Source organism: Trachypithecus francoisi, unplaced genomic scaffold, assembly GCF_009764315.1.
Source record: "Trachypithecus francoisi isolate TF-2019V2 unplaced genomic scaffold, Tfra_2.0 Lachesis_group10, whole genome shotgun sequence".
NCBI classification, from domain to species: domain Eukaryota; kingdom Metazoa; phylum Chordata; class Mammalia; order Primates; family Cercopithecidae; genus Trachypithecus; species Trachypithecus francoisi.
The window spans coordinates 37,663,313-37,688,710 of record NW_022681455.1 but is presented as its reverse complement, the minus strand read 5'-3'; the positions used below and the strand labels follow the sequence as shown (position 1 = coordinate 37,688,710).

Below are 25,398 nucleotides of genomic sequence, written 5' to 3'. Positions count from 1 at the left end.
GCTTTCAGCTGTGGCTGGTTGCCGTATTCAGTGACAGCGCCCTTGTACCCAGAGGTCAGAGACACATGCACTCTGGTTAGGGAGAGATTTTTGCAGCCAAAGGGAAGGTTGCCTGAATATGGGTTTGGTTTTGATGAGCAAAAAAGGCCTTGTATCAGGGAACAGGCTTTGATATGGTTTGCAGCAGGGAGAGGGCAGAGGTTCTTCGCCCAGAAGGGCTATGCCTCATTTGGCTCTGTGTCCCAGCGCTGAGGGCAGGAGATTTCACATAATAGGTGCTCAGAAAATGTTACAAAGCCAATTAATGAATCAATGGCAAATTAAAAGGTGATTGTGTGTGCCCTTTGAGGGACTGAGAGGACAGGGAGCGAGAGGGAGGATGGGAAGGGAATGGACTCAAACATGGGTCTAATGACCGAAGAGAGAATGACCAGAACTGGATGGGCCAAAAGTCTGTTGCTGCTTTCCCTCAAGATGCTCTGCATTAGGGCAAGGCTGGAGGAGATGGTGTGGGTGAGTTGGGGCTGTTTCAAGCCGGCTTTCCTAGCACAGAACTGGAGCCCTCTCCAGCCTCAGAGCACCCCTGAGAAGTCACCTGGTCCACCCCGGCTGGTGGTGAACAGAGGACAGGCTCCAGCCATCTCTGCAGAGAGCGGGACTGTGGTAAGGGCAGAGCAAACCCCGATGCAGTGAGCACAGAAGGGCAGGGTTAATTTTCCCGAGAGGCCCACGCTCGATGGCTCACAGTCTGCAGAGAGGCTCGGAACATCATCCCTGGCAGAAGGAGGCCCAGGTGGAGCAGGCCAGGCGCCTGCCCAGGAAAGCCTCCTCCCAGGTCCCTGGCCACCATTCTCTGAGCAGCTAATTAAAAGAGAAAAGCCTGTTAATATTTCAGCACTGTTAACTCTGCTAAATTATTCAGTGTCCATTTGCATTACATGCATAAAAGGATCAATAAACGCGTGCGTACCAGGATCTGGGAGGGCGAGAGGTGTCACGCAAGGGAGGGACGGTTTCTGAGGATGCTGCACAGCGTCGGTCCTACCAGGAACGCGGAGACTCCGTCCTGAGCTGTGAGCCCTGCACTGGGCTAGGCACTTGGGAAGTGGAAATGCATGGGGGTTAGCATGAAAGATGGAGAGTCAGACAGGCTCCAGACCAATGGGGTGTCCTTGGGTAACTTATATAACCTTGCTGAACCTCAGCTTCCTCATCTGAAAAGTCCAAACCGTAATAGGCTTGTTAGGAGCAATAAATACGATAAAAGATATAAAGCACTCAATATATTGCTGGCAGAGTAAATGTCAATAAAGGGTAGCTATTGCAGTTAATGTTATATTATGGGGATGGGGGTGGGGTGAGGCCTGAGACAGCACAGCACTAGTCTCTAGTTCACTGCAGTCCCTCCCTGCTCCCTCTCTGCCTCTCAGTAGGCCTTTATAGGCATCGTTCTTATTCAGCTTTTCTAGCTACTAGCTTCCCTAGTGCAGAGCCTGAGTGCCATAGCTCCCTGTTACCTCAGAATCAAGTTTAGCACCTCATACTGATAAGGGCTTGTTGAATGACTGTCTGAAGGAAACCAGGACCAGAACACAGATCGCAATTCTGTACCTCTCCATCCAGAACACTCAGTGATGCTTCTGGGAGGTGGCTAAGGTGGTGGCACTTGCTATGTCATCTGTGGGCAGATAGAACTAACTCTGGGCGGGGAATTTTGCAGCCCTTCCTTCTCCTTTTGTTTCCTTGCCCCTCCCTAACCCTGCTCTTTGGTCGTTTCCCAGCCTGCAGACTCACTTCCCCTGAAGGAGCCGGAAGCAGGAAGAAGGCAACGGTCCTCTTCATTGATTATTGGCTGAGCTTTTGTTTTTTTGAGATAGGGGTCCTGCTCTGTTGCCCAGCCTGGAGTGCGGTGGTGCAATCATGGCTCACTGCAGCCTCGATCTTCTGAGCTCAAGCAATCTTCCCTCTTAGCCAGGATTACAGGCATGTGGCACCACGCCCAGCTCATTAAAAAAAATTTTTTTTATAGAGATGGGGTCTTGCTTTGATGCCCAGGCTGGTCTTGAACCCCTAGCTTCAGGCAATCCTCCTGCCTCAGCTTCCCAAAATGTTGGGATTACAAGCATGAGGCACTGCACCCAGCCTGAAGGAACTTTTGTTTTTCTTTTGTTTAGATGGAGTCTCACTCTTTCACCCAGGCTGGCATGCAGTGATATGATCTCAGCTCCCTGCAATCTCCACCACCTGAGCTCAAGCCATTCTCCCACCTCAGCCTCCCGAGTAACTGGGAACACAGGTGTGCACCACCATGCTGGCTAAGTTTTTATATTTTTGGTAGTGATGGGGTTTCACCATGTTGCCCAGGCTGGTCTCGAACTCCTGAGCTCAAGCGATCCTCCCACCTTGGCCTCCCAAAGTGCTGGGATTACAGGCCTGAAGGTGCTTTTAATCAAGGTTTTCCATTTGTCTCGCTGTCTGTCTTGTTTGGCCCTCACCCTAGTGTTGTATCCATGTGCATTTGGCAGTACCCCTACCTGTGGCTAGCAGCTGGGCATGGATTCTCTTATAGGGGATGGGGATCTTTGATGAAATTCCCCCATTCCAGTGAGAATTCTCTTTGGATCCTTAGTTGGCAGGTTGGAGTTTGTCTTAGTCTGACTCCCTGAGAGTTTGTGGCTTCCTCACTGGGCCTACTGGGTTCTGGAAGCCCCCACCCATACCTGTACACTTTGGGTGTATACTTTTTGGGGAGGAAAAGAGTAAGCTGATAGGCCAGGAGCATTCCGCCTCGGCTGTGCACATCAGGATGCTGCCCCAAAGGTGACATGTCTCAGGCCACTTGGCTGTTCTCAACTAAGGGGCTGGGGAGGGGCGTGTTAACTCCTCAGCTGTCAGTTTTGTATTAAGCTTTTCTCCACTAGTTTTACAAAACATTGCTGTCTCTCAGGATGTTGAGGTGCTCTGCGAAGAAGGGGGTTTATGGCCAAATACATTTAGAAAGCACTGAGTGAAACCAAGTTACATGGATGTGTTTACTGCAGGACTTTTCAGAGCCTTTAATACTATACTTTGTGTGCTAAGTCTTTCTCACAGAGAGCGAGAGAAAGAACATGCAGTGTCCTTACTTGACAGTGAAGATCGTCTGTGATGGACTGTCAGTGAACACTCTGTGGCACACAGGTTGGGAGAGGCTGTTTTCCTTTTCCATGGGGTTTTGTTGATAGAAATCAGGAGAGTAAAATAGCAAAGTCTCATAGACCAGAGGCAAGGAAACATACTTGGTTCTGAAATCCTGTTCAGTTTTTTATCCACCTATTGGATGATCAAATCCAGCCATGCCTCTGAAATTCCTGGGGACAGTGAACAGAGTCCCAAGTTAGCAGGTGGAAGGCCTGGGTTTGAGTCTTGGCTCTGCTGCTGTCTCAGCGAGTGACTTGGACGAGACATTTCCTCTTCCAGGCGTTGGTCTCCTTCTCTGCCAATGGGGCTAAGTGCGACTTTCCCTTTCTGCTTCACAGAACTGAGGCAAGGAGCTTGGAAAGGTACAGTGGACCCCAGGAAGGTACCAACCCTCATCATCTGTGACAGAGAAGGCAAGGTCCTCTCATGCAAAGGGCTTGAAGGCTGCAGGGGATGTGTGTTCTTGAGAGGAGTGCAGGATCATTTACAGAATAATAATGCTGGCTGACATTTTTAGATTGCATACTGCGTACCAGGCACTGTTTTAAACACTTTACTTGAGTTTCCTTATTTATTCCTCACAACAACCCCATTTTGCAAATGAGAAAACTAAGGCTTAAGTAACTTGCTGAAAGCCACACAGCCAAGTGCACTAGTACCATGAGAAGGGGGATGTTTGGGGAAGGGCTCCAGTCCTTCCCACTTTCCAACCCCTCTGAAGCCCTGCACAGCCCTCAGCATGAATTTTGAACATATTCATGAAACACCCCTACCCGTTTAATGTCTGCTTGGAGCATTTCCACCCCTGGGTTGCATGTGTAGGGTGCACAGCAGGTGGTCCCCTTTCCCTATCTCTTGCTCCTATTTCATCATCTTGGGAGCTGTCATTTATGGAGAGAGCACATACTATTTGACCAGGTGTTTTACATATATTGCATTAACCCCTCATACCAGCCCTGGGAGAAGGCATTATTGTTCTTATTTTATAAATGAAGAGGCCGAGGCTCAGAGAGGTTAAGTAATTTGCCCAGCATCACACAGCATCGCCCAGCTAGTGGGTAGCAGAGCCAGGAATGGGCCCCAGATCGTGTGACTCCACAGCTGTGTGCTTTCCATCTCTCTAAAGCAGACCTTTTCTCTCTCCACAGTTCCTTATCACATCCCCCTGTTTTCGAGTCATCATAGCATTTAACACACTCTGAAACCACCCTGTCCATTTCTGTTTCCTTTTTTGCTGTCCATCTCCCCAGCAATGCTCTTTGAGAGCCATCCCTTGTTTGCTTTTCATGACAGTATCTCCAGCGCCCAGCACAGCGCCTGGCCCAGAAGCACTTATTGTTCGACAGACTGAATGAAAGGATTATGTCATGGTGTATCTGGAAACAGCCCTGCCCAGGTTGCCGTCCGAATCAGGAGATGCTGCTGCAGGCAGTGCCTCCCTAGGGTGTGTGGAGCTGGATGGAGGCTGAGGTTCAGTGGGCCAGGGACCCTTTGGGGTTTAGGGTCAGAAATATGGTTCTGGCCATTCCAGGGGTGACCTGAGCCAATGGGAGGCTGACTCATGTTAAGGAAACTCAGTAGGGGGTGGTGAGCAAATTGAAGGCCAAGGCCAAGGGGGACTAGGTAATTTACTACTAGTGAGGACTCATTTCAGAAGGAAAACTGTACCTGGAACCAAATCAGCAATGGGAAGTGGCTCATCAAGTAAGAGTGAGAATAAAGGGAGCTGGATAACTGTAATAGTAAATGGATTATCCTGGATAATCTCAATGGTTAATACCATCCCAGGACGGTAGATGTTGTTTTCTAAAAACTGAGGTGTAATTTAGAAGGTATAATATGGTGAAGTCCAAAGCAGATACCTTGATATGCTTTTACTTGTGTATCCAGACACCGTACAACCACCACTCAGATCAAAATGTCCAACATTTCCATCTCTCTTCTTCTCCCCATGAAAGTTCTCTTGGCCAGGTGCGGTGGCTCACGCCTGTAATCCCAGCACTTTGGGAGGCCGAGGAGGGTGGATCACAAGGTCAGGAGTTCTAGACCAGCCTGGCCAACACAGTGAAAACCCATCTCTACTAAAAATACAAAAATCAGGTGGGCGTTGTGGCAGACACCTGTAATCCCAGCTACTCGGGAGGCTGAGGCAGGAGAATTGCTTGAACACGGGAGGCAGAGGTTGCCATGAGCTGAGATTATGCCACTGCACTCCCGCCTGGGTGACAGAGCTAGACTCCATCTCAAAAAGAAAAAAAAAAGTTTTCTTATGCCCTTCCCAGCAAATAATCTCCCACCCCACCCAAGGGCAATCAGTGTTAGGCCTCTGTTACCCTAAGGTAAGTTTTTCCAGTTTTAAGTTTTGAGTAAATGAAATCGCACACCATGTATTCTTTTTTTTTTTTCTGTCTTTGGCATTACAATACACTGTATGTTGTGTCTGGGCTCTTTCACTCAAATTGCGCCTGTGAGATTCAACAGTGTCATGTCTCTACAGCTCACCTTTTTCACTTACGGTGAGTATTCCTTTGTATGAAGATACCAGAACTTATTTGCTCATACAATTCTTGATGGATGACATGTAGGTTGTTCTTGTTTTGAGCTATTGTGAATAAAGCCACTGTGAATATTTTTGTGCTTATTGGTTGGTTGCCATAAGTACTCATTTCTACTGGGTACATATCCAGGAATGGAATTGCTACATCATGGGTTATACACCTATTTACCTTTAGGAGGTACTGCCCAAATTTCTTCCAAAGTGGTTCTAGCATTTTAGAGTTGGGTGGTCATCAAAGGGAGCTGGATCATCTTTTTTTTTTTAGACAGAATCTCACTCTGTTGCCCAGGCTGGAATGCAGTGGCATGATCATAGCTTATTGCAGACTTGAATTCTTAGGCTCAAATGATCCTCCTGCCTCAGCCTCCTGAATAGCTGGGACTGCAGGCACACACCCCCATGCCTGGCTAATTCTTGCAGTTTTTGTAGAGACAGAGTCTCGCTATGTTGCCCAGGCTGGTCTAGAACTCCTGAGCTCAAGTGATCCTCCCGCCTCAGCCTCCCAAAGTGCTGGGATTGTAATTGAGTCATCACATCTGCCCAGGAGCTGGATAATCTTAACAATGTCATCTCTGATATCCACTCATGGCCCCATCTCCAGTGGGGAAATACACCTGTCAGGTGACTAGAGGCCCTGTGTCTGCCGATCAGGCCCCATCTTCCCTGGCCTGTACTAGCTTGTGCCCTGAGAAAGTCCAGCTCTCCAGCTCTTTTTCAGTATTTCTTATCTGTCACCAAAGCTTCTGTCATTACAACACTGCCTTGCTACAGGCAAGCCACAGTGTCCAAGCTTACAGCTTATCTTCCATTGGAGCCTGTTAAATCGATGTCTTCCTTGTTGAGAGGCACCCCAGGCCTCTTGGTCTTATCAGCAACCAGCATGCACATCATCTTTTGGTGGGTTGTTTCTTGATGAGATTTCCTGAGGACTTCAGCCACAGATGGCTATCTCTTTCACGTATGGTGATGTTCATGCATTTTTATTGCATGAGGTGACAGTTTTGGGCCCAGTTCCCAGATTCTAGAGTGCATCTTATATAGGGACGACTATGTGCTGATTACAAAATTCATAGAAAGTGTGAGTTGAAAAAGACCTTAGAAGCCATCTAATCTACCCTTCCTATGGGTAGGGAAACTGAGGCCCAAGATGGTGAACTGGCTTGCTCAAGGTGTACATTGCTTGTCTCCTGACAGCCAGCCAGGTTCATTCCTCTGTGGCAGCCAGGCAGGCAGGATGGTCACCTGGACACTCAGACTCTGGGTTGGTAGCAGCTACCACTGTTTACCAAACCCGCTACTGTTTGCAGAGACCCTCACTGTTAAACATAGCCTGTGTCACTCCCAATTGCTGACCAAGTTTAGCGACCTGCTACCAGGCTATCTCTGTGGACTCTACCTCTGTGATTAGTTCATGTCTGTCCCATCAGTGTTGGTGGAAGGCCCTACTTGCAGCATCTGTAAAACACATTACGACTCTACTAAGCATTTTTCATTTATCCTGTGTTATCATCACATCTGCCATTGTGAGTTCTTAGGGTTGGTAGTGTTCTCTTCATTTTAGAGATGAGAAAACTCATGTCCAAAGGTCACTAGAGGTTTACTCTGTGTAATATAATTTGGGACTTTGCCCTGTCAACTAGCACAGAGCCTCCCTATTCCCTGAGGCCTGGTTCAAAAACTACCTCTTCCATGGAACCTTCTGTGGTTCTTCCTCCAGAAGATGGTGATGCCTGTTTTCTGACATCCTAGGGCCTTCTATATCTCTCTTATGTCCCCCAGCAACTTCACCATGGGATATCCTTATAAATCCATTCATTCAGTGTTCGCTGAGTACCTGCTATTTTCAAGGCCTTGTGCTGGAGATCCCAAGATAAAGCTCAAGGTCTGGTAGGCAGAAAGACAAGAATCCTGAATTTGACAGAAACACAGGCCTGATGCTTTGTTGTTGCACTAGGGGAGTGATGCACAGTGTAGACACATAAAGAAGGAAGGTGTCTGTCAGTCGTGGGACATTTCCTGGAGGAAGTTGTACATTTTCTGTATCGGCTTTATCTTCTTCTTATCTCTGTTAACTGAGGAATCATGAGAATTATAAATTCAGAGAAGAGAACTTTATTTCTTATAGAGGGTTGGGTCCTGTGGCGTGGCCATCCTGACAGGCTGGGAAGTGTAGCCTCTGGCAGAGACTGAAAGCAGTCACTTTGAAAGAGGAAAGGTGAGACAGGAATTTCTGCTGAACAGGTGGGCCAGGTATACATTTTCAACAGGTTATGGGAGGAGCTATGTATATTCCCAAAGGGGGATGTACACATGCATAGTAAACAAACGTGCATGTTACATACATCTTATGTTTACTTTGGGGTGCAGACAACATTTAAATGCACCATAATCTGGCCTGTGTCAAAAGGTGACACAGAAGACACAAAGGCACTTAGTGGGCAGCCTCTGTCAACTGGCCAGAACCAGTCCATGGTTGCTGGTCTTTTATCTGGAGAAAGCTACTGAAATCAGTCTCTTGTCTGATCAAAGGTGTAGTTATGGCTGGTGGAACAGGAGGCCAGTTAGTCAGTGTCTGGCAGTAGATGGTCTGCAATTGTTTCAATATTGCTTATCTCCAGGCCAGTGCTTGTTTAGCTGCTAGAGAAAACAGAAGGCCTTGTGGCAACTAGAACATGGCTTATTCTTTAAGTGTAGGGGGTGTGACTTATTCTGGGCCTGGCATGACCTTAGGTCCTGTTTGTAATTTGATATCTCTTAGCCACAGAGTCTGTTCTATCACTCTTATGATTTCTATTTTAACACCACCGTGCCCCTCTTTAGAGCAGGGATGTCGTCTGTACCTCCTTGTGTTCCTTATACCCAGTATCAGCTCTTCTACCTTCACTCTCTCCCTTCTCAGCTGTGAGCAGAACCCGTGAAGTTGGGGTCTTTTCCTCTTCCTAGAGTTTAAGCACTGGGGGGCTGGGACCTGGTTTGCCTTTAGGACAATGGGGCTAGACAATGAGGCAGGGGCTATGACCTTGGCAAGTTCAGTCATTTCCCACTGGGCCCATCCAGCCACATCCTAGCTTTGGTCCCCCAGCCTGGGTCACAGCCCAGCCCTGGGCACTGTGAGAGAGGTCAGGGAGGAGCCACAGCCTTTTGCCAGCTCCCAGGCCTCAAGTTCTGTGAGCACTTCTGTGCCTTGGAGAAGAAGCTGGACACAGCCTCAGAGAGCAATGAAAAAACAATGAAGGCCTTCGGGGAGGGCAGTGTGCAGCCGGATGTGTGTGTGTGTGTGTGTGTGTGTGTGTGTGCCTATATGTCTTAGGTTTGGCTCTCTAAAAGCAAAGCCTGAGATGGTTGGGGCTGGGGAGTTATGGTTTAGGCAAGCTATTTGCTGGGAAAATGCTCTCAAGAGAAACTGAGGGAATGAGTGAGGCAGCCAAGCAAAGATGTGGCTCAGGAAGCTTAGCCTCAGCCTGTTTCCAGGGGAGCTCTGGAGTATGACAGCGCCATAGTCACCCCACCTCTGTGTGTGTGTTTGTGTGTGTGTGTGTGTGTGTGTGTGTGTATGTGTGTGTGTGTGTGTGTGTGTGTGTGTGTGTGTTGCAAGGGAGAGGGGGGTTATCTCCTAGGCATTTCTGGCCAAGGCAGCTCTCTTGACTAAAGGCAATTCCCTGAGGAAGGCGAGTACCCTGAGCTGTCAGCAGCTGGGGATGGATGCACCTGTCACCTTGGGGAGCTGGGAGGGGCGCCGACGGCATCCACTGCCAGGACTGCTAAGATGGTGATGCTGAGTGACGACCGGTCTGTACAGATGACAAAGCCCCTTCACACAGCCCACTGAAAAGCACAGCTCTCTCGCAAGGGGTTGAGGAACTGTCCCTTTTCTGAGTTCCTGGCCCTCCTGGTTCTAGCCTGGGGGTCCTGGGAGGATTCTTTCCTGGGCTCAGCAGGGGCAGGCCTCTGAGGAATGGCCTGGAGAGATCTGGGCTGACTCGTCCCCAACACACTCAGGAGGGAGCCCCAGACTTCTGGCCTTGGCGCCTCTTCTCTAAACCTCCTCCATCCTCTCTTGCCAGCTCCAGCCCAGGCCCAGATCGTGCATGCGGGCCAGGCGTGTGTGGTGAAAGAGGACAATATCAGTGAGCGTGTCTACACCATCCAAGAGGGGGACACCCTCATGCTGCAGTGCCTTGTAACTGGGCACCCACGACCCCAGGTAAGCCCCCAGCCCAGCCTTGCTCAGGCCCCTCCTGCCCTCACCTTGCCTGGGCTCAGCACTTAAGAAGAGACAGCAGGATATGAGGACTCATGATGCATCACAGCATGGAGGCAGAGAACAGGAGATGGGGGCTGGGGAAATAGCTGGAAAATTAACTCTGTGGGGAAGGGCTGGAGGCTATGGGCTCATTCACCTGAAAACGTTGATGGCTGAGGGGAAAAATAGAACGCCGGTTGTTCAATTCCACTCCATTCCACGGATCTGTTGAGCAGACACATCCTTAGATGCACCTTCTAATGTGTCTGCAGGCAGACCATGTGCTAGGCACCGTGCCAGGCACTTTCTCCAGTGTTTTCCCCTTGGAGCCTCACAGCTGTGCAGTGAGGAAGGCATTAGTGACCCCGTTTTGCAGCTGAGGAATTTGCGACTCAGCGAGGTTGGGTAAACTCCCAAGCGCACGTGGCTCTTGTGAGGATGGAAGCAGACATTGAATCCAGAACCAGTGTCCTCTTAGCTTACTCTGCTTCCTCCCAGCATGTCCATCTTTGATTTGGGGACTCCAGGAGTGGCAAGTAGCATAGAAAATGGGATCTCTATCTACTTCAGGCTTCTGGAAGGCAAGCTTCACACCCTTGAGGTTTAAAGAGCCAAAGCAATTAGAAAGAAACAGAAAATAAGAATCTGGGAATGCCAGATAAATTTTGTCACAGATGAAGTGTATGGCTCAAGCAGGAAGCAGTGGCCCATGATCACTGAGCGCTGAGGGGAGGAGGTGGGCTGAAGGGATGGGAGGAATTTGCTGGTGAGCTGCTGTGACCTTTATAATAGCAGCAGAAAGGGTGTCAATTGGATCCTAGAAAGGACAGTGAAATACAAAATTCCTTTTCCTGGATCATTTTGGGAACATAGATGGCTTTAGTAGGTTTGGCCTTGAGACAGGCAGATGGACAAAAAACTATGATCACTGCTGCTGCTTCTCAAAGGCATGTTTTAGAAGGGAAAACAATGCTGCTGGATTTAGGTCGACGTCTGTGTCAGGTGTGACCACTAAAGGATGGATGGTCCTCCCCACAAGCCAGTGAGGCCGCTGGGTCATTTCTCCCTAAGGCTGCACTGGCCATCTATGTGTGTCTCCTTATGTGTCCCTGTATGGGTCATGTGTGGTTGTGGCTATGTGTATGTGTACCTGGTTTTCTATTTCCATCAGTGGCTTCGTTCGTTCTACCACCCAGGCGCAAACCCTTGGGCTCATATTTGGCCTTGCATCTTCTCGTTCCTCACATCTAGCCAGACTCTGAGGCCTTGTTTTCTTTTTCCTTTTTTTTTTAGATGTGATCTCACTTTGTTGCCCAGGCTGAGTACAGTGGCAAGATCATAGCTTACTGTAGCCTTGACCTCCTGTGCTCAAGTGATCCTCCCACCTCATCCGACCAAGTAGCCGAGACCACGGGTGTGTGCCACCATGCCTGGATCATTTTTCCTTCTTTTTTTTTTTTTTTGTAGATACAGGTGTCCTATTTTACCCAGGCTGGTCTTGAACTCCTGGCTTCAAGCATTTCTCCTACTTCAGCCTCCCTAAGTGCTGAGATTACAGAGCCACTGTACCGGCACACCTTTCTTTTTATGTCTCTTGCGTGGGTCTCCTCCTCTCTTTTCTTCATTAGCCCTCTAGGTCAGCCTATCAGTCCTGTCCCTTGGTCCATTGCAGTAGACTCTAAACTGACCTCCCAATCTCTCACCTCACCCCTCCTCCCATCTATTTTTTTTTTTCAAGACAGGGTCTTGCTGTGTCACCCAGGCTGGAATGTAGTTGTGCAATAAGGCTCACTGTAGCCTTGACCTTCTGGGCTCAAGTAATCCTTCCCCCTCAGCCTCCCAAGTACCTGGGACTACAGGCATGCACCTCCATGCCCAGCTAATTTTTTTTTGTTTTTGTTTTTTTGTTTTTTGCTGCAGAGACAGAGTTTCACCATGTTGCCCATGCTGGTCTTGACCTCCTGGGCTCAAGTGATCCTCCCACCTCACCCTCTCAAAGTGTGGGGATTATGGGCATGAGCCACTACACCCGGCCCCCTTCAATCTGTTCCTGCACTTTGCTACCAGAATGATAACCCCTGTTGTGCTACATCATATCACTCCCCTGCTCAGAGACGTTCAATGGCTCCCCTTCATTTACCAGATTAATTCAAGCTCCTAGGGATGGCATTGAAGACCTTCTACAATCTGGCCTCCACCTGCCTCTCTTGTCTGATCTCCCACTGCCACCTTCCTCACACCCTGTGCTCCAGTTAGACTTGCCTCCCCATCATCCCCAAGTACAACCTTCCTGCTTTAGCTGCAGTTGCTTGCCTCTCCTAAAATGCCTTCTAGCTTTTTTGCTTGTTTCATTATAAGCAGTATTTATTGAGTACTGCTACATGCAAGCAAAGTTATGGGTCCTAAAGATGCCCCTATAGTTTCTATTCTCATGGAGCATCCAGACTACTAGAAAAACAAGGAAAATACCATCTCATGACCCACTTAGTGGTCAAGATGGGGGACTGAGGGAACATGGAGTGCCTCACTCCAAACAAGCTGTGAGAAGGAGGGATATCTGGCGGCCAGAAATGCAGACAAAATCTACAGTGATGGCAGGGAGCAGAAGTTGAGGAACCTAGCCCGTGAAGAGACTGGCACTGCATACACACTGTACTGATAGTTGTATTAACACACAGATAAGGGGTATGCATTGAGGCTGCAGGTCCATCCATGGCTGGGAGCTGGAATTGAACTCTACCTAAAGCTGGAAGCTCAATAAGAGTGGCATCATCTATGAATGAGGACCAGAAGATCTCTGTCCTACAGCCCAGAGTCACTGCAGGGAACAGACTGTCCTTCAGGGTGTGGATATAAATGCAGCCACCTATGATATAGGATAACCCTAAACCTGTCTGTATTTTGCAATATCCAAATAGTGAGGAAACCCTAACCTGAGAAACCAACAAAAAAAGTTTTAGAATCTATGAACCCATGATCTTGGGTATAGGCAACCGCCTATACCCAAGTAGTGAATGAGATCTGCACCACAAACAGGACCATAAAGGTCCAAATAGGACTTCTATGGAAGATGATCTCACTGAGTACAAACCTGTGGAATAAAATTTTAAAATATTAAAAAATACAGTGCCAGAAGAGTTAGTCCATAGACCCAACAAGGTGAATAATTCACAACTGAGGAACTAGAGAAAATAGAGCAATTTGAAAGGATCTTCAAAATTAAAAAAATTTTAAATATTGGAAGAGATTATGGAAGGAATAGAATCCATAAGACAGGAGATTATAAACCCTGATCAGTTAGGTACAGAAAGAAGCAAACAGAAATCCTAGAAATAAAAATATAGTCTTTAAAAAATTTGGCCTCAGTACTCTAGAGATAGCTAAAGAAAAAATTAGTGAATTGGATAATAGATCTGAGGAAATCAGCCATGCATTTCCAATGGAGTCCAGGGAAGACAAAGAGACAGGAGGTGTGAAACAGAAGTTGAGAGACATGGAGGATATAATGAGAAGCTACAACATAAATTTAGCCATTCAAGAAGGAATGAATAGAAAAAGAGAGGAGGCAATATTTAAAGAGATGAAGGGCCAGGCTCAGTGGCTCACACCTGTAATCCTAGCACTTTGGGAGACCAAGGTGGGAGGACTGCTTCAGACCAGGAGTTCAAGACCAGCCTGGGCAACATAGTGAGACCCTAACTCTCCCCCCCCAAAAAAAATTAGCCAGGTGTGGTGGCACACACCTGTAGTCTTAGCTACTTGGGAGCCTGTGACAGGAGGATCCTTGAGCCCAAGAGTACCACTGCACTTCAGCCTGGGTGATAGAGCAAGACCTCATCTCTAGTGATAAAAAAAAAAAAAAGAGAGAGAGATAAAGACTGAGAATTTTGTAGAATTGAAAAAAGGTAGGAACTCTCATGTGTATAAAGCATACCAAGGCTTGAGCAGTATGTAAACAAACCATCCAAACAAAATGTTTTATATAAACATAAAACATCAAGTACAAAAGGATCAAATGTTTTCATGTCCCTATTATCTCTCCAAAGCACTCTCTGATCTGGTGTGTCTTGCCTGAAACTGCCTCTAACTTTTCCTAGGTTTTGTAACCTCTAGCTCCATGTGGGTAGAGTCAAATATGGGCAGGGGACGAGAGCACCAACACTGTGGTCCCGGGTGGTCCCTCCCTGCATAAGAAAGGTTGCCTTTCACCCCTTCTCCCCAGCCTTACTTTTCTGGCCTCTGGCCTGACCTGTTCATCAGGTTTGGGCTCCCTGCCCTGTCTCTGTAATAAGCAAGCCTCCCTACTTAAAGACTGAAGTCTGTACCCACTGCCCCTGCCTCTGCCCCACTCCTTAGACTTAGTTATCTAAAACTGGTCTGTTTTACTTAAAACTCTGGCACCTTGAGTAATAGGCTCAGGTTTCTCATGCAATCCTTGATATTTCTCTATAATCTAAGACAATATTAATAATCATAGAAATTTGTTGAATGACTAATGTATACCAGACACCACACATAGGTGATTTATACACTTCCTTTGTAAACCTCATAATAAAACTTTGCAGAGTGAGTATCATGGTGTATTAGTCATGTATCACTGCATAACAAATACTCCAAAACTTAGGGGCTTCAAGCAATATGTACTGTCTCACCGTTCCTGTGGGACAGGAACCTGAGAGTAGCTTAGCTGGCTGGTTGTGGCTCAGGGTTTCTCACAAGGCTGCAATCCAGGTGTCAGCCAGGGGTGCAGTCGTTGAAGGATGACTGAGACTGGAGGATCTTCTTCTAGGCTAACTCACGTGGTTGTTGGTCTGAGGCTTCAGTTCCTCCCCAAGTGAGCCCCTCCACTGGGCTGCTCAGGACCTGATAGCTGGCTTTCCCTGGAGTGACTGACCAAGACGGAAATCAGTCTTTTTTTTTTTTTTTGAAACAGTCTCACTCTGTTGCCCAGGCTGGAGTGCAGTGACCTGATCTGGGCTCACTGCAACCCCTGCCTCCTGGGTTCAAGTGATTCTCCTGCCTCAGCCTCCTGAGTAGCTGGGACTACAGGCACACGCCATCACCCCTGGCTAATTTTGTATTTTTAGTAGAGACGTGGTTTCGTCATGTTGGCCAGGCTGGTCTCGAACTCCTGAGCTCAGGTGATCCGCCCGCTTGGCCTCCCGAAGTGCTGGGATTAGTGGCTCACTGCGCCCGACCGAATCCATGCTCTTAACGACAGCGCTGTGCGCCCCATTTAAAGCCTCTTCCCTCTGATCCCGGATTCCCCAGCTCTTGACCCCGTGGCATCCTACCCCGTCTGTGCATTCCCACGAGTCTCTCTGGGTTCGTTTCCTAGGCCTGCGTGTGCCCCACGTGCGCTTGTGAAAAAGTATGGGACAAAGGGGGTGCCGTTGCAGGGCACTCAGCGCTGAGGCCCCCACCCCGTGCGAGTCTGACAGTCTGACTCTGCCCCGCCTGATGGCCCAGGTACGGTGGACCAAGACGGCAGGTAGCGCCTCGGACAAGTTCCAGGAGACATCGGTGTTCAACGAGACACTGCGCATCGAGCGTATTGCGCGCACGCAGGGCGGCCGCTACTACTGCAAGGCTGAGAACGGCGTGGGGGTGCCGGCCATCAAGTCCATCCGCGTGGACGTGCAGTGTGAGTTGAGGCCTTCCTCTCCCTGGGCCCTGACAGCCCAGCCTGGGCCAGAGGGCACCCCGGGGCTGAGGTGAGGTGGGGAAGTGGGGACGGGATGGGATGGAGAAGCTGACTTCGGTAGAGGAGCCTAAGAGGTATGGGGCGGTGTGTACCACCCTCTACCATCTACACCTTCGCACCTGTAATCCCATGTGAACCTTGCAACATCCCTGTGAGGTGAGCAGGGAGGGCAGGATGGGTTGATTTACACCCCTTCCACAGATGAGAAAACTGAGGTCCCATGTGATTTGCCCACAGACATGGTGTGAGGTAGCCTCGGATCTGAGATGAGGACATAGATCTCTTCCCCACTGTCCACTGCCTTTCCCACAGTACCTCATATCTCTGCTTTTGTCCTGCGGCAGCTCTGAGATTTCCCTCCTTACTACATTACATACAGAACCAAGCCCCATTCCCTGAGTCCTTGCTGCTAGCTGCATGAGAAGCCCCCAGTCCCTACCTGTTCTCCATGGGTATTCCTTTAGCCCCAGGAGCCTCTTTTCCTGAGTCATCCATCAGGCTGAGTCAGGTACCCAGAAACTGTTGGCCCAGCCCCAGGAGCCTGTGTGGCACCATTTTAAGGCTTAGAATGAACCTACCTATTAGCTATACATCCTCCCACTCCCTAAGTGGGACTCAGTAGAGTGGTGAACAGTGGCATCCCAGACCTCTCTTCTGTCCCTCATCAGCCAGCCAGCGTCCTGCCGACCCCTGGAGCTGAGGGCCGTTTCTCAGGTTATTGGCCCTGGAACAGGCTGGCAAGCATGGCCTGGGCCCCACCAATGCTGACCTCCTCTCATGACCGTGGTGGTGACTTCTATCCCAGTGGGCTGTGGAAGGGGCAGAATGATGGGCTGCTGGGACATTTGTTGGAGGATGTTGGAATGTGTACTGTCAGTGCCTGTGACTCACAGCCACACATTAAGATCTCTAGGGGACCCTTTAAAAAAACGGATGCCTGGGCCCTACTTCCAGAGATTCTGATGTAATTGATCAGGGGTGGGGCCAAATATCGATTCTTTCTTAAGCTTTTTAATTATTTTTTTTAAATTGAGGATTAATCGATAGAGTGTACTAATCTTAAGTGCAAAGGTTAATGATTTTTTACATGTGTGTGTAAACAACTTCCAGTTCAAGAGATAGAACATTTCCATGACTCTAGAAAGTTCCTTCATGCCCCCTCCCAGTCAGTAATTCCCCCCGGAGACAACCATTGTTCTGACTTTTGACACTACCCATGAACTCTGCCAGGCATCAGTATTAAAAAGAAAATCTCCATGTAATTCTCTTGTGCAAACAGGGCCAAGAACTACTAAACTACCTTAGTTTGCCAATGAGGAAACAGGCCCAGAGAGAGAAGGGACTTAGGTGGGTTATACTACAAATTAACAGCTAAACTAGGATTTGAAGAAGCAGCTGCTTCCTCCATTCCATGATGGGAGATTGCAAAGCTAGACACCCTCATGCAGGTCCCCGGGAGGCACAGCTCAGAGGAAGTCTGGGAAGGCATCAAGTCCTGTCATCTTGGCCAGGTGCAGCAGCTCACACCTGTCATCCCAGCATTTCGGGAGGCTGAGGCGGGAGGACCGCTTGAGCCCAGGAGTTCAAGATCTATCTGGGCAATATGGTGAAACCCCATCTGTACAAAAAATTCAAAAAATTAGCCAGGTGTGGTGGTGCATGCCTGTAGTCCCAGTTATTCAGGAGACTGAGGTGGGAGGATTGATTGAGCCCAGGAGGTTGAGGCTGCAGTGAGCAATGATTGCACCACTGCCCTTCAGCCTGGGTGACAGAGTGAGACTCTGTCTCAAAAAAATAAGAAAGAGGCCGGGCTCCGTGGCTGACGCCTGTAATCCCAGCACTTTGGGAGGCCGAGGTGGCCAGATCAAGGTCAGGAGATCGAGACCATCCTGGCCAACATGGTGAAACCCCTTCTCTACTAAAAATACAAAAATTAGCTGGGCATGGTGGCGTATGTCTGTAATCTCAGCTACTTGGGAGGCTGAGGCAGGAGAATCGCTTGAGCCAGGGAATCGGAGGTTGCAGTGAGCCAAGATTGTGCCACTGCACTCCAGCCTGGCAACAGAGCGAGACTCTGTCTCAAAAAAAAAAAAAAAAAAAAAGTAAAAGGAAAAAGTCCTGTCCCCTGCCTCTAATAGGTTGGTTAAGCTTGCAGGGCTGGGAGGGCATCTGGCAATCTGGAAATGTCTGTTGAGGACAGCTCAGCTCTTCCTAAGGGCTGCCAGGAGCCTGAGCCCCCCAACCTTGGGGTGACCCAGTCCTGACTTCATGGGGGCTGTGCCCTTGCAGACCTGGATGAGCCAATGCTGACGGTGCACCAGACAGTGAGCGATGTGCGAGGCAACTTCTACCAGGAGAAGACGGTGTTCCTGCGCTGTACTGTCAACTCCAACCCGCCTGCCCGCTTCATCTGGAAGCGGGGCTCCGATACCCTGTCCCATAGCCAGGACAATGGGGTCGACATCTATGAGCCCCTCTACACTCAGGTCAGGACGGGCAGCTGGCTCACCCCACATTTTTTCTCCTGCACCCAACAGGGGAGGGGGGCATGGGGCTGAGTTTTTCGGACTGCCTGACTTCAGCAAGTCTATTCTCACTTTGGAAACACACATTCCGACTGGAGTTCAGACAGCCCGGGGCAGAAAAATCGGATGGAAAGTCCAGGGAGCAGCAGTGAGGACAGGAGTGTCCCTGAGGCAACATGTCCTCCAGAAACATTGCTAGTTAGAAAAGACACCCTCTAGGGGCAGACAGGTCATCCCAGTCTGCTGCTGGGTGGGAGAATATTGGGAACCTATGGCCAGGCACAGCAGGACCTGGGGGCAGGGAGATGACTCCTCTTCCCATGGGCCCTGGTAGTCCCAGGAGATGGTGGTGATGCCATTCTGCCAAGGAGGGCTTTCAGCGATGCCTGCGGGCCAGCCCCATATTTGTGTGGGTTGTAAGAGCAAGTTCTCTTCTTACCCCTCCATTTCCCAGATTGGAGAAACCAAGGCCTGGTCCTTGCCAGTGTGCACCAGGGCAACCTCAGACCCAGAGAAGCCCATGATGAGGCACTGCCAAGGCTGTGGAGAGTGTAGCATCCACCCCAGGCTCAGGACCCCTGGGGCTAAATGGTGAGGGTGGGGGTGGGGGTGGGAAGAGAGGAATTAGGTATTTGTGGTAGGCTCTGGTGCTGGGTAAATGAGTATGTGGGACCCCTGGAGACTCAAGCAGGCACCTCACCCCAGTGGTCCACTGCTACCCAGGGGGAGACCAAGGTCCTAAAGCTGAAGAACCTGCGGCCTCAGGACTATGCCAGCTACACCTGCCAGGTGTCTGTGCGTAACGTATGCGGCATCCCAGACAAGGCCATCACCTTCCGGCTCACCAACACCACGGGTACAGGCGTTTTCCTCCCTATACTCCTTCCCTACCTGAGCTAACTCCCAACCGGGAGATAGTGCCCCACCCCACAGGGACTCCAGGCATGGTGCCACTAATGTCTGGCCCCTCCCCTCCTCTTCCTGCTCTGTCTTCTCCCCTCTCATCTCCCCCAAGGGCTTCTCCAGCCTCTATGGTTTTTCTAGCCCCCTACTCTCCCCAACATCCAGCCCTGCCTCACAGTCCCCTAAGATCCCACTCCTTGTCCTCTTAGCACCACCAGCCCTGAAGCTGTCTGTGAACGAAACTCTGGTGGTGAACCCTGGGGAGAATGTGACGGTGCAGTGTCTGCTGACAGGCGGTGATCCCCTCCCCCAGCTGCATTGGTCCCATGGGCCTGGCCCACTGCCCCTGGGTGCTCTGGCCCAGGGTGGCACCCTCAGCATCCCTTCAGTGCAGGCCCGGGACTCTGGCTACTACAACTGCACAGCCACCAACAATGTGGGCAACCCTGCCAAGAAGACTGTCAACCTGCTGGTGCGATGTACGTGGCCTCAGAAGGGGTGGGAGGGAAGCTGTGAGGCAGACAGGGTCCCTGGTCTTTGGGAGCTACCAATGAACTAGGAAAGCGGCCTGTCGGCTTCGCTTTGCTAGGTGAAGCATGCAGAGGATGTTCCATGCCATTCGATTTGCCTGCAATTCAGCTAACTGCCAGCAGATGGCAGAATGAATAAAATTTGTATAAAGCTTTATTGAAAGTTTGACAATCTACATTTCCAAATGTAACCTCAACAATCCAAGAAATAGGAAGGGCTAGGATTGATTACCTACTTTTTTTTTTTTTAAAGATTGGGAAACTGAGGCTGAAAAAGCTAAATGGGGACATTCTAGGTTTCAAGAGTAATTTCCTGGCTTTCTCCCTGTAGAGTAGTTTCTATGTGATTAACTGAATTTAAGTGAAAATAATACACATTTCCATATGCCCTATATGGAAATCTTTATTAGGGAAGTATTTAAGTGAATCTGAAGATAATTACTAAATGTAAAAAATGATACAAAACTTGGAGCACAGTCTAAAGAAGTATAAACATTTTTCTTATTAAACCTCAGCCTCAGTAATTAGCTGCCCACTATGATCTTGATTTTGACACTCTGAATTAAAGAGAAAACTTTAAATTTTTCTGCTTGTGCGGCTTTAGGAATTTTTGTTTGTTGCTTTTCTTTCTTTCTTTTTTAATGTATTTTGGCTACCTGAGAGCATTGATTCAAGTTGCCCTGAATATACACTCCCTGTTTGGTTTTGGTTGTTGTTTTTAAAGATCCAGGTTTGTTTCCAGCGCTTTAGCACTTGAACATTAAGTACAGCTTCTGCCAAACTCCACTGAGAGTCACTGATTACATGGACTCTCTTCATCTCTCACTGAGCAGTCAGTCTCTTTCTGACTCTCCTCACAGAAAGAAACTAGCTCTCTGTGACTTTTTACTTAATCAGAGCAAGAAAGAAGGTTAAAAATTGTGGCTAATGACTACTTTTTCCTTCGATCGTACTTTTCCCATCACAAGATTATTTTTCTCCACCTGATTCCATTTGGCCTTTTAAGCCTGGGTTGGTAAGATCTCAATTTACATCAAATACTTACGGTCACCTCTTAGGGCGGCTGTAGAGCCCGCCTTTCCCAGAGCAGACCTGACTTGTGCCTGTTGTGCCAGTGTCCTGTCCAGAAGGTTGGGTACCTGATTAAAAACTCAGTTTAACTCTTGGCTTGTTTCAAACATGATCCACATTTTTTTTTTTTTTTTTTTTTTTTTTTTTTTGAGATGGAGTCTCGCTTTGTCGCCCAGGCTGGAGTGCAGTGGCACGAGCTCACTGCAAGCTCCGCCTTCTGGATTTACGCCATTCTCCTGCCTCAGCCTCCGGGTAGCTGGGACTACAGGCACGCACCATCACGCCCGGCTAATTTTTTGTATTTTTAGTAGAAACGGGGTTTCACTGTGTTAGCCAGGAGGATGGTCTCGATCTCCTGACCTCGTGATCCGCCCGCCTCGGCCTCCCAAAGTGCTGGGATTACAGGCATGAGCCACCGCGCCCAGCCATGATCCACATTTTTTAAAGAGGCCAGACCTTTTTCTTTCTAAAAGCTATGTTTTTATGTAATTGCATGTGAAGTGATTGTATTGGTCTCTTACTATAAAAATTACACACGCTTATTACAAAGAGTCAAACAGCACAAAAGGGTGAAATGTAAGAATTAAATTGTTAATTCTCCTCAGTTCCACTCTCTAGATAGAACCACTATTAGATTCTAGTGCATGCTTCCAAATGTGTATTTTGCATATTTAAGGTTTAAAACAATGATAAAAAACAAAGCATTGTAGTGGTCAAAAGCTCAGACTCTGAGTTTGAATTCAAGATTGGCTACTTTTTTGGGCAAGTTACTTAAACTGTCTGAGCCTCAGTTCCCTGCTTTGTAAAATGGGGGTAATAAAGCATCTCCTTCAGAGATTCTGGGATGGGTTAAACTAGTAAATCCATGTTGAGTGCCTAGAACAGTGCCTTTCACATAGTGTAAGTTCTGTTTGGTAAAACCTGCTTTTCTGCAGTGACCTTTTTGAACTTTTAAAGCACATCTGAACAAATGAAACAATTTCCAAGCAGAGAAAAGTGATAGTTTCACCTGGGAGAGTTGTAGCCCCTTATCCCCAGAAGGGCCAGTTAGAGGGGAGAAGCTGGGTCTGGGTTGGGGTGGGACATGGACCCCTGGAGTCAGGCCAACCCCAGCTACCCTTCCCTCCCCATCCACTCACAGCCATGAAGAACGCTACATTCCAGATCACTCCTGACGTGATCAAAGAGAGTGAGAACATCCAGCTGGGCCAGGACCTGAAGCTATCATGCCACGTGGATGCAGTGCCCCAGGAGAAGGTGACCTACCAGTGGTTCAAGAATGGCAAGCCGGCACGCATGTCCAAGCGGCTGCTGGTGACCCGCAATGATCCTGAGCTGCCCGCGGTCACCAGCAGCCTAGAGCTCATTGACCTGCACTTCAGTGACTACGGCACCTACCTGTGCATGGCTTCTTTCCCAGGGGCACCCGTGCCCGACCTCAGCGTCGAGGTCAACATCTCCTCTGAGACAGGTGGGCAACTGGAGGGGCACTAGGGAAATGTGAGGGGGTGGAGAGGCCCACAGACAGGAGGTAGTGGGGAGGCAGCGGCTTGGGAAAGGGAAGCCAGAGTGAGGAGGCCACCATTTGTTCATGCCACATGCTTTTACTGAGTCCCTGTTAATATGCCAGGCACTGTGCTAGGCCCTGGGGTAGAGTGGTGGGCAAAACAGGCTCTGCCCTCATAGAGCTTAGGAGAAAAGGCAAACACATTTCAGATAGTCTCACAAATAAATATATCATTGCAAACTGCATACATGAGAGTCTGGAAAGAGTTCCCTGAGGGCAGTGCAGCCTCAAAGGGAGAGACCACGCACCCTACAACTGTAGGGTGTGTAGAGGGCTTGGGAGTTGGAATGTCTTAGAGCCAGGGCAGGGGTCCAGAGGTGTTTCCTCCATTTGGCTCATAGGCCTGATGCCTAGGGCATGGAAGTGTCTTAAGGGCCTGGAAAAATAAAATAATTGGCTCCAAAATACAAAGAAACAACTGCACAATTAAAGCCAATAAATGCATAAATGTTTATAGAGTATATATTATACTAACTAGATCACTGGACCTCAGCTGGCCTTATAGAGCTATTTAAAAATAAGAACTTTATATTTAATGTAGAACATGGGTACATTTTAATTTGTTTGATGTGATGTGCAATGGGACTCATGGAAGTCTTCAAAAAGACCCTCTGATTGAGCAATGTGTTGGGTTGCATTAAGTTCTGCCATGAATAAAAGAAATTAGCAGTGTTATTAACAGAAATAACCCTAACTAACAGTGGCTTAAACTAGCTAGATGTGTATTTCTTCCTCATGTGAAACTTTGCTGGTAAGCAGTTAGGGCTAGGATAGGGACTCTGCTCCACCAAGTCCTCAGGGCCCCAGGCTCCCCCTGGCTTGCTCTTCCATCATCCTTAGCTTGTGCCACATTGCCCATGATGGCAGTTCCAGCTGCAGCTATTATTCTGCATTATTTTCTGCAGGAAGGAAAAGAGGGGTACAGCTTCTTTTAAACACCCTCATTTTCCTTGGTATTCCATTGGCGAGAATTTAGTCGCGTGGCTGTAGCTAACGATAATGCAGGCTGGGAGATGTAGTCTTTATTCTGGGTGGCTGTGAGCCCTGCTGAAAGCCAGGTATCCTATTACTTAAGAATAAAGGGCAAGGATGTTGTAGGACAGACTAGAAGCCTGTGATAACACACTAAGGCAAGAGAAGATGAAGTCTTTAAATAGGCCAGGGCCCGGAGTAGGACAGAAGGACCAAGAATGGATATATTTAGAAATGTTTAAGAGGTGGAATCCCTAGTACTTATTAGTTCTGGGGAACACGGAATATAGGCCAGGCTGACTTCAGGTCTCTCTTTGAGTTGGAAGACCCTGAGGTGGAGACCCAGGAGGTGGAGAGGATTTGGGAAAGTGAATTCTGCTTTGGAAATACTGGGGACCAGTGGGAAGTCTGGGATGGGAGAGAGAGGCTTGCACCTAGGGGGAGGTAAGCAGGAGCCGGAAGGCAGAGCCCAGGGGGGAGCTCCAACTCCACTGCTACCTCTCTACCGACCACCATCACCCCCGCAGTGCCGCCCACCATCAGTGTGCCCAAGGGTAGGGCCGTGGTGACTGTGCGCGAGGGATCTCCTGCCGAGCTGCAATGCGAGGTGCGGGGCAAGCCGCGGCCGCCCGTGCTCTGGTCCCGTGTGGACAAGGAGGCTGCACTGCTGCCCTCGGGGCTGCCCCTGGAGGAGACTCCGGACGGGAAGCTGCGGCTGGAGCGAGTGAGCCGAGACATGAGCGGGACCTACCGCTGCCAGACGGCCCGCTATAATGGCTTCAACGTGCGCCCCCGTGAGGCCCAGGTGCAGCTGAACGTGCAGTGTGAGTCCACCAAGCCACTCGGACTACCTTCCCAACTTTCCTTCCGGCTCCCAGCTGGCCTGTCCCCTCTTCATCCCCTTACCCACCCCAGTCCAACCAGACCCCACCACCTACTCCTGATACCCCTAACGCTCCTTGACAACCCCGTGCTGTAGAACACGGAGGTCTGTGTTCTTTACTGCACTTCATCAAGTATCTCCCATCTTCATTTTCAGGGGCCCGGTGAACAAAAAAAATTACTTGATTTTGACAGGTGGAAATGGGATTTTGAAGGAGGAGGAAGGACCCTCAAGGGGAAACACTGTCTGATAACAAGATGATGAAAATTACCATGTGCCAAACACTGTTTTAAGAGTTTCAATGCGCTAACTCATTTAAACCCCCGCAGCCCTATAATAGATTCTATTATTCCCCCATTTTTACAAATAGGGAAACCGAGACACGGAGAGGTTGAGTAACTTGCCTAAGGTCTCACAGAGTCAGGGCTGGGATTTGAACCCAGCCCATCTAGCTTCAGCGATTATACGCGAAATCCCTGAGTTGTCCTGCATTTCATTGCTTGGGTGGGGGTGGGGCGAGGGGTCCACTTAGGGCGTGACTGGAGGCCGGGTCTGGGAAGCATGGCTGGTGGGAATGGCCAGGAGGGAGTGGGTATCTGCAGGTTGGGAGGTACGTGCGTGGCCATTGGAGGGATGTGTTGCGAGTGTGCATCCGCTCTGGGATTTTTCCTGGCGGGGCTCATGGCAGTAGAGGCGAGCGCGTTACCTCCCCACGGGCCGCTCCTCAGACCCCACACGCTGGGGAGAGGCACCGCTGACCGCTGCTCCCGCCCCTAGTCCCGCCGGAGGTGGAGCCCAGTTCCCAGGACGTGCGCCAGGCGCTGGGCCGGCCCGTGCTCCTGCGCTGTTCGCTGCTGCGAGGCAGCCCCCAGCGCATCGCCTCGGCTGTGTGGCGCTTCAAAGGGCAGCTGCTGCCGCCGCCGCCTGTTGTTCCCGCCGCCGCTGAGACGCCGGATCATGCGGAGCTGCGCCTCGACGCCGTAACTCGCGACAGCAGCGGCAGCTACGAGTGCAGCGTCTCCAACGACGTGGGCTCGGCTGTCTGCCTCTTCCAGGTCTCCGGTGAGCGTCCAGTGGGTCCCTCCCCACCCACCACGCCCACCAGGGGCCAGGCTCTGCCCCAATCCCAGCCCGGGAGATTCTTTCCCTGGGTGGGCCCGCTGACCCCCTTGAAGCCCACCTACTCCAGGCTTAGCCCGGGCCTTTCCAAGACCTGCCCATGCCAAGGCCAGGCCCCGCCCTGTGCCGCTAGTATACCAACCT

General features: G+C 49.5%; 1 protein-coding gene across 7 annotated transcripts in view; it reads left to right on the top strand.

The window, feature by feature from the left end:
* MDGA1 (MAM domain containing glycosylphosphatidylinositol anchor 1) overlaps positions 1-25,398 on the top strand; it is a 66,045-nt gene that overhangs the window by 22,801 nt on the left and 17,846 nt on the right. For 6 of the 7 annotated variants that reach the window (XM_033217034.1, XM_033217036.1, XM_033217038.1 and 3 more), the window contains exons 2-9: positions 9,802-9,941; positions 15,450-15,624; positions 17,974-18,170; positions 18,933-19,065; positions 19,322-19,591; positions 21,855-22,184; positions 23,780-24,076; positions 24,913-25,197. In XM_033217034.1, the coding sequence (XP_033072925.1) occupies positions 9,802-9,941; positions 15,450-15,624; positions 17,974-18,170; positions 18,933-19,065; positions 19,322-19,591; positions 21,855-22,184; positions 23,780-24,076; positions 24,913-25,197 (1,827 nt within the window). The remainder of the gene's footprint in view (positions 1-9,801; positions 9,942-15,449; positions 15,625-17,973; positions 18,171-18,932; positions 19,066-19,321; positions 19,592-21,854; positions 22,185-23,779; positions 24,077-24,912; positions 25,198-25,398) is intronic. The other variant, XM_033217039.1, reaches the window with a different exon arrangement.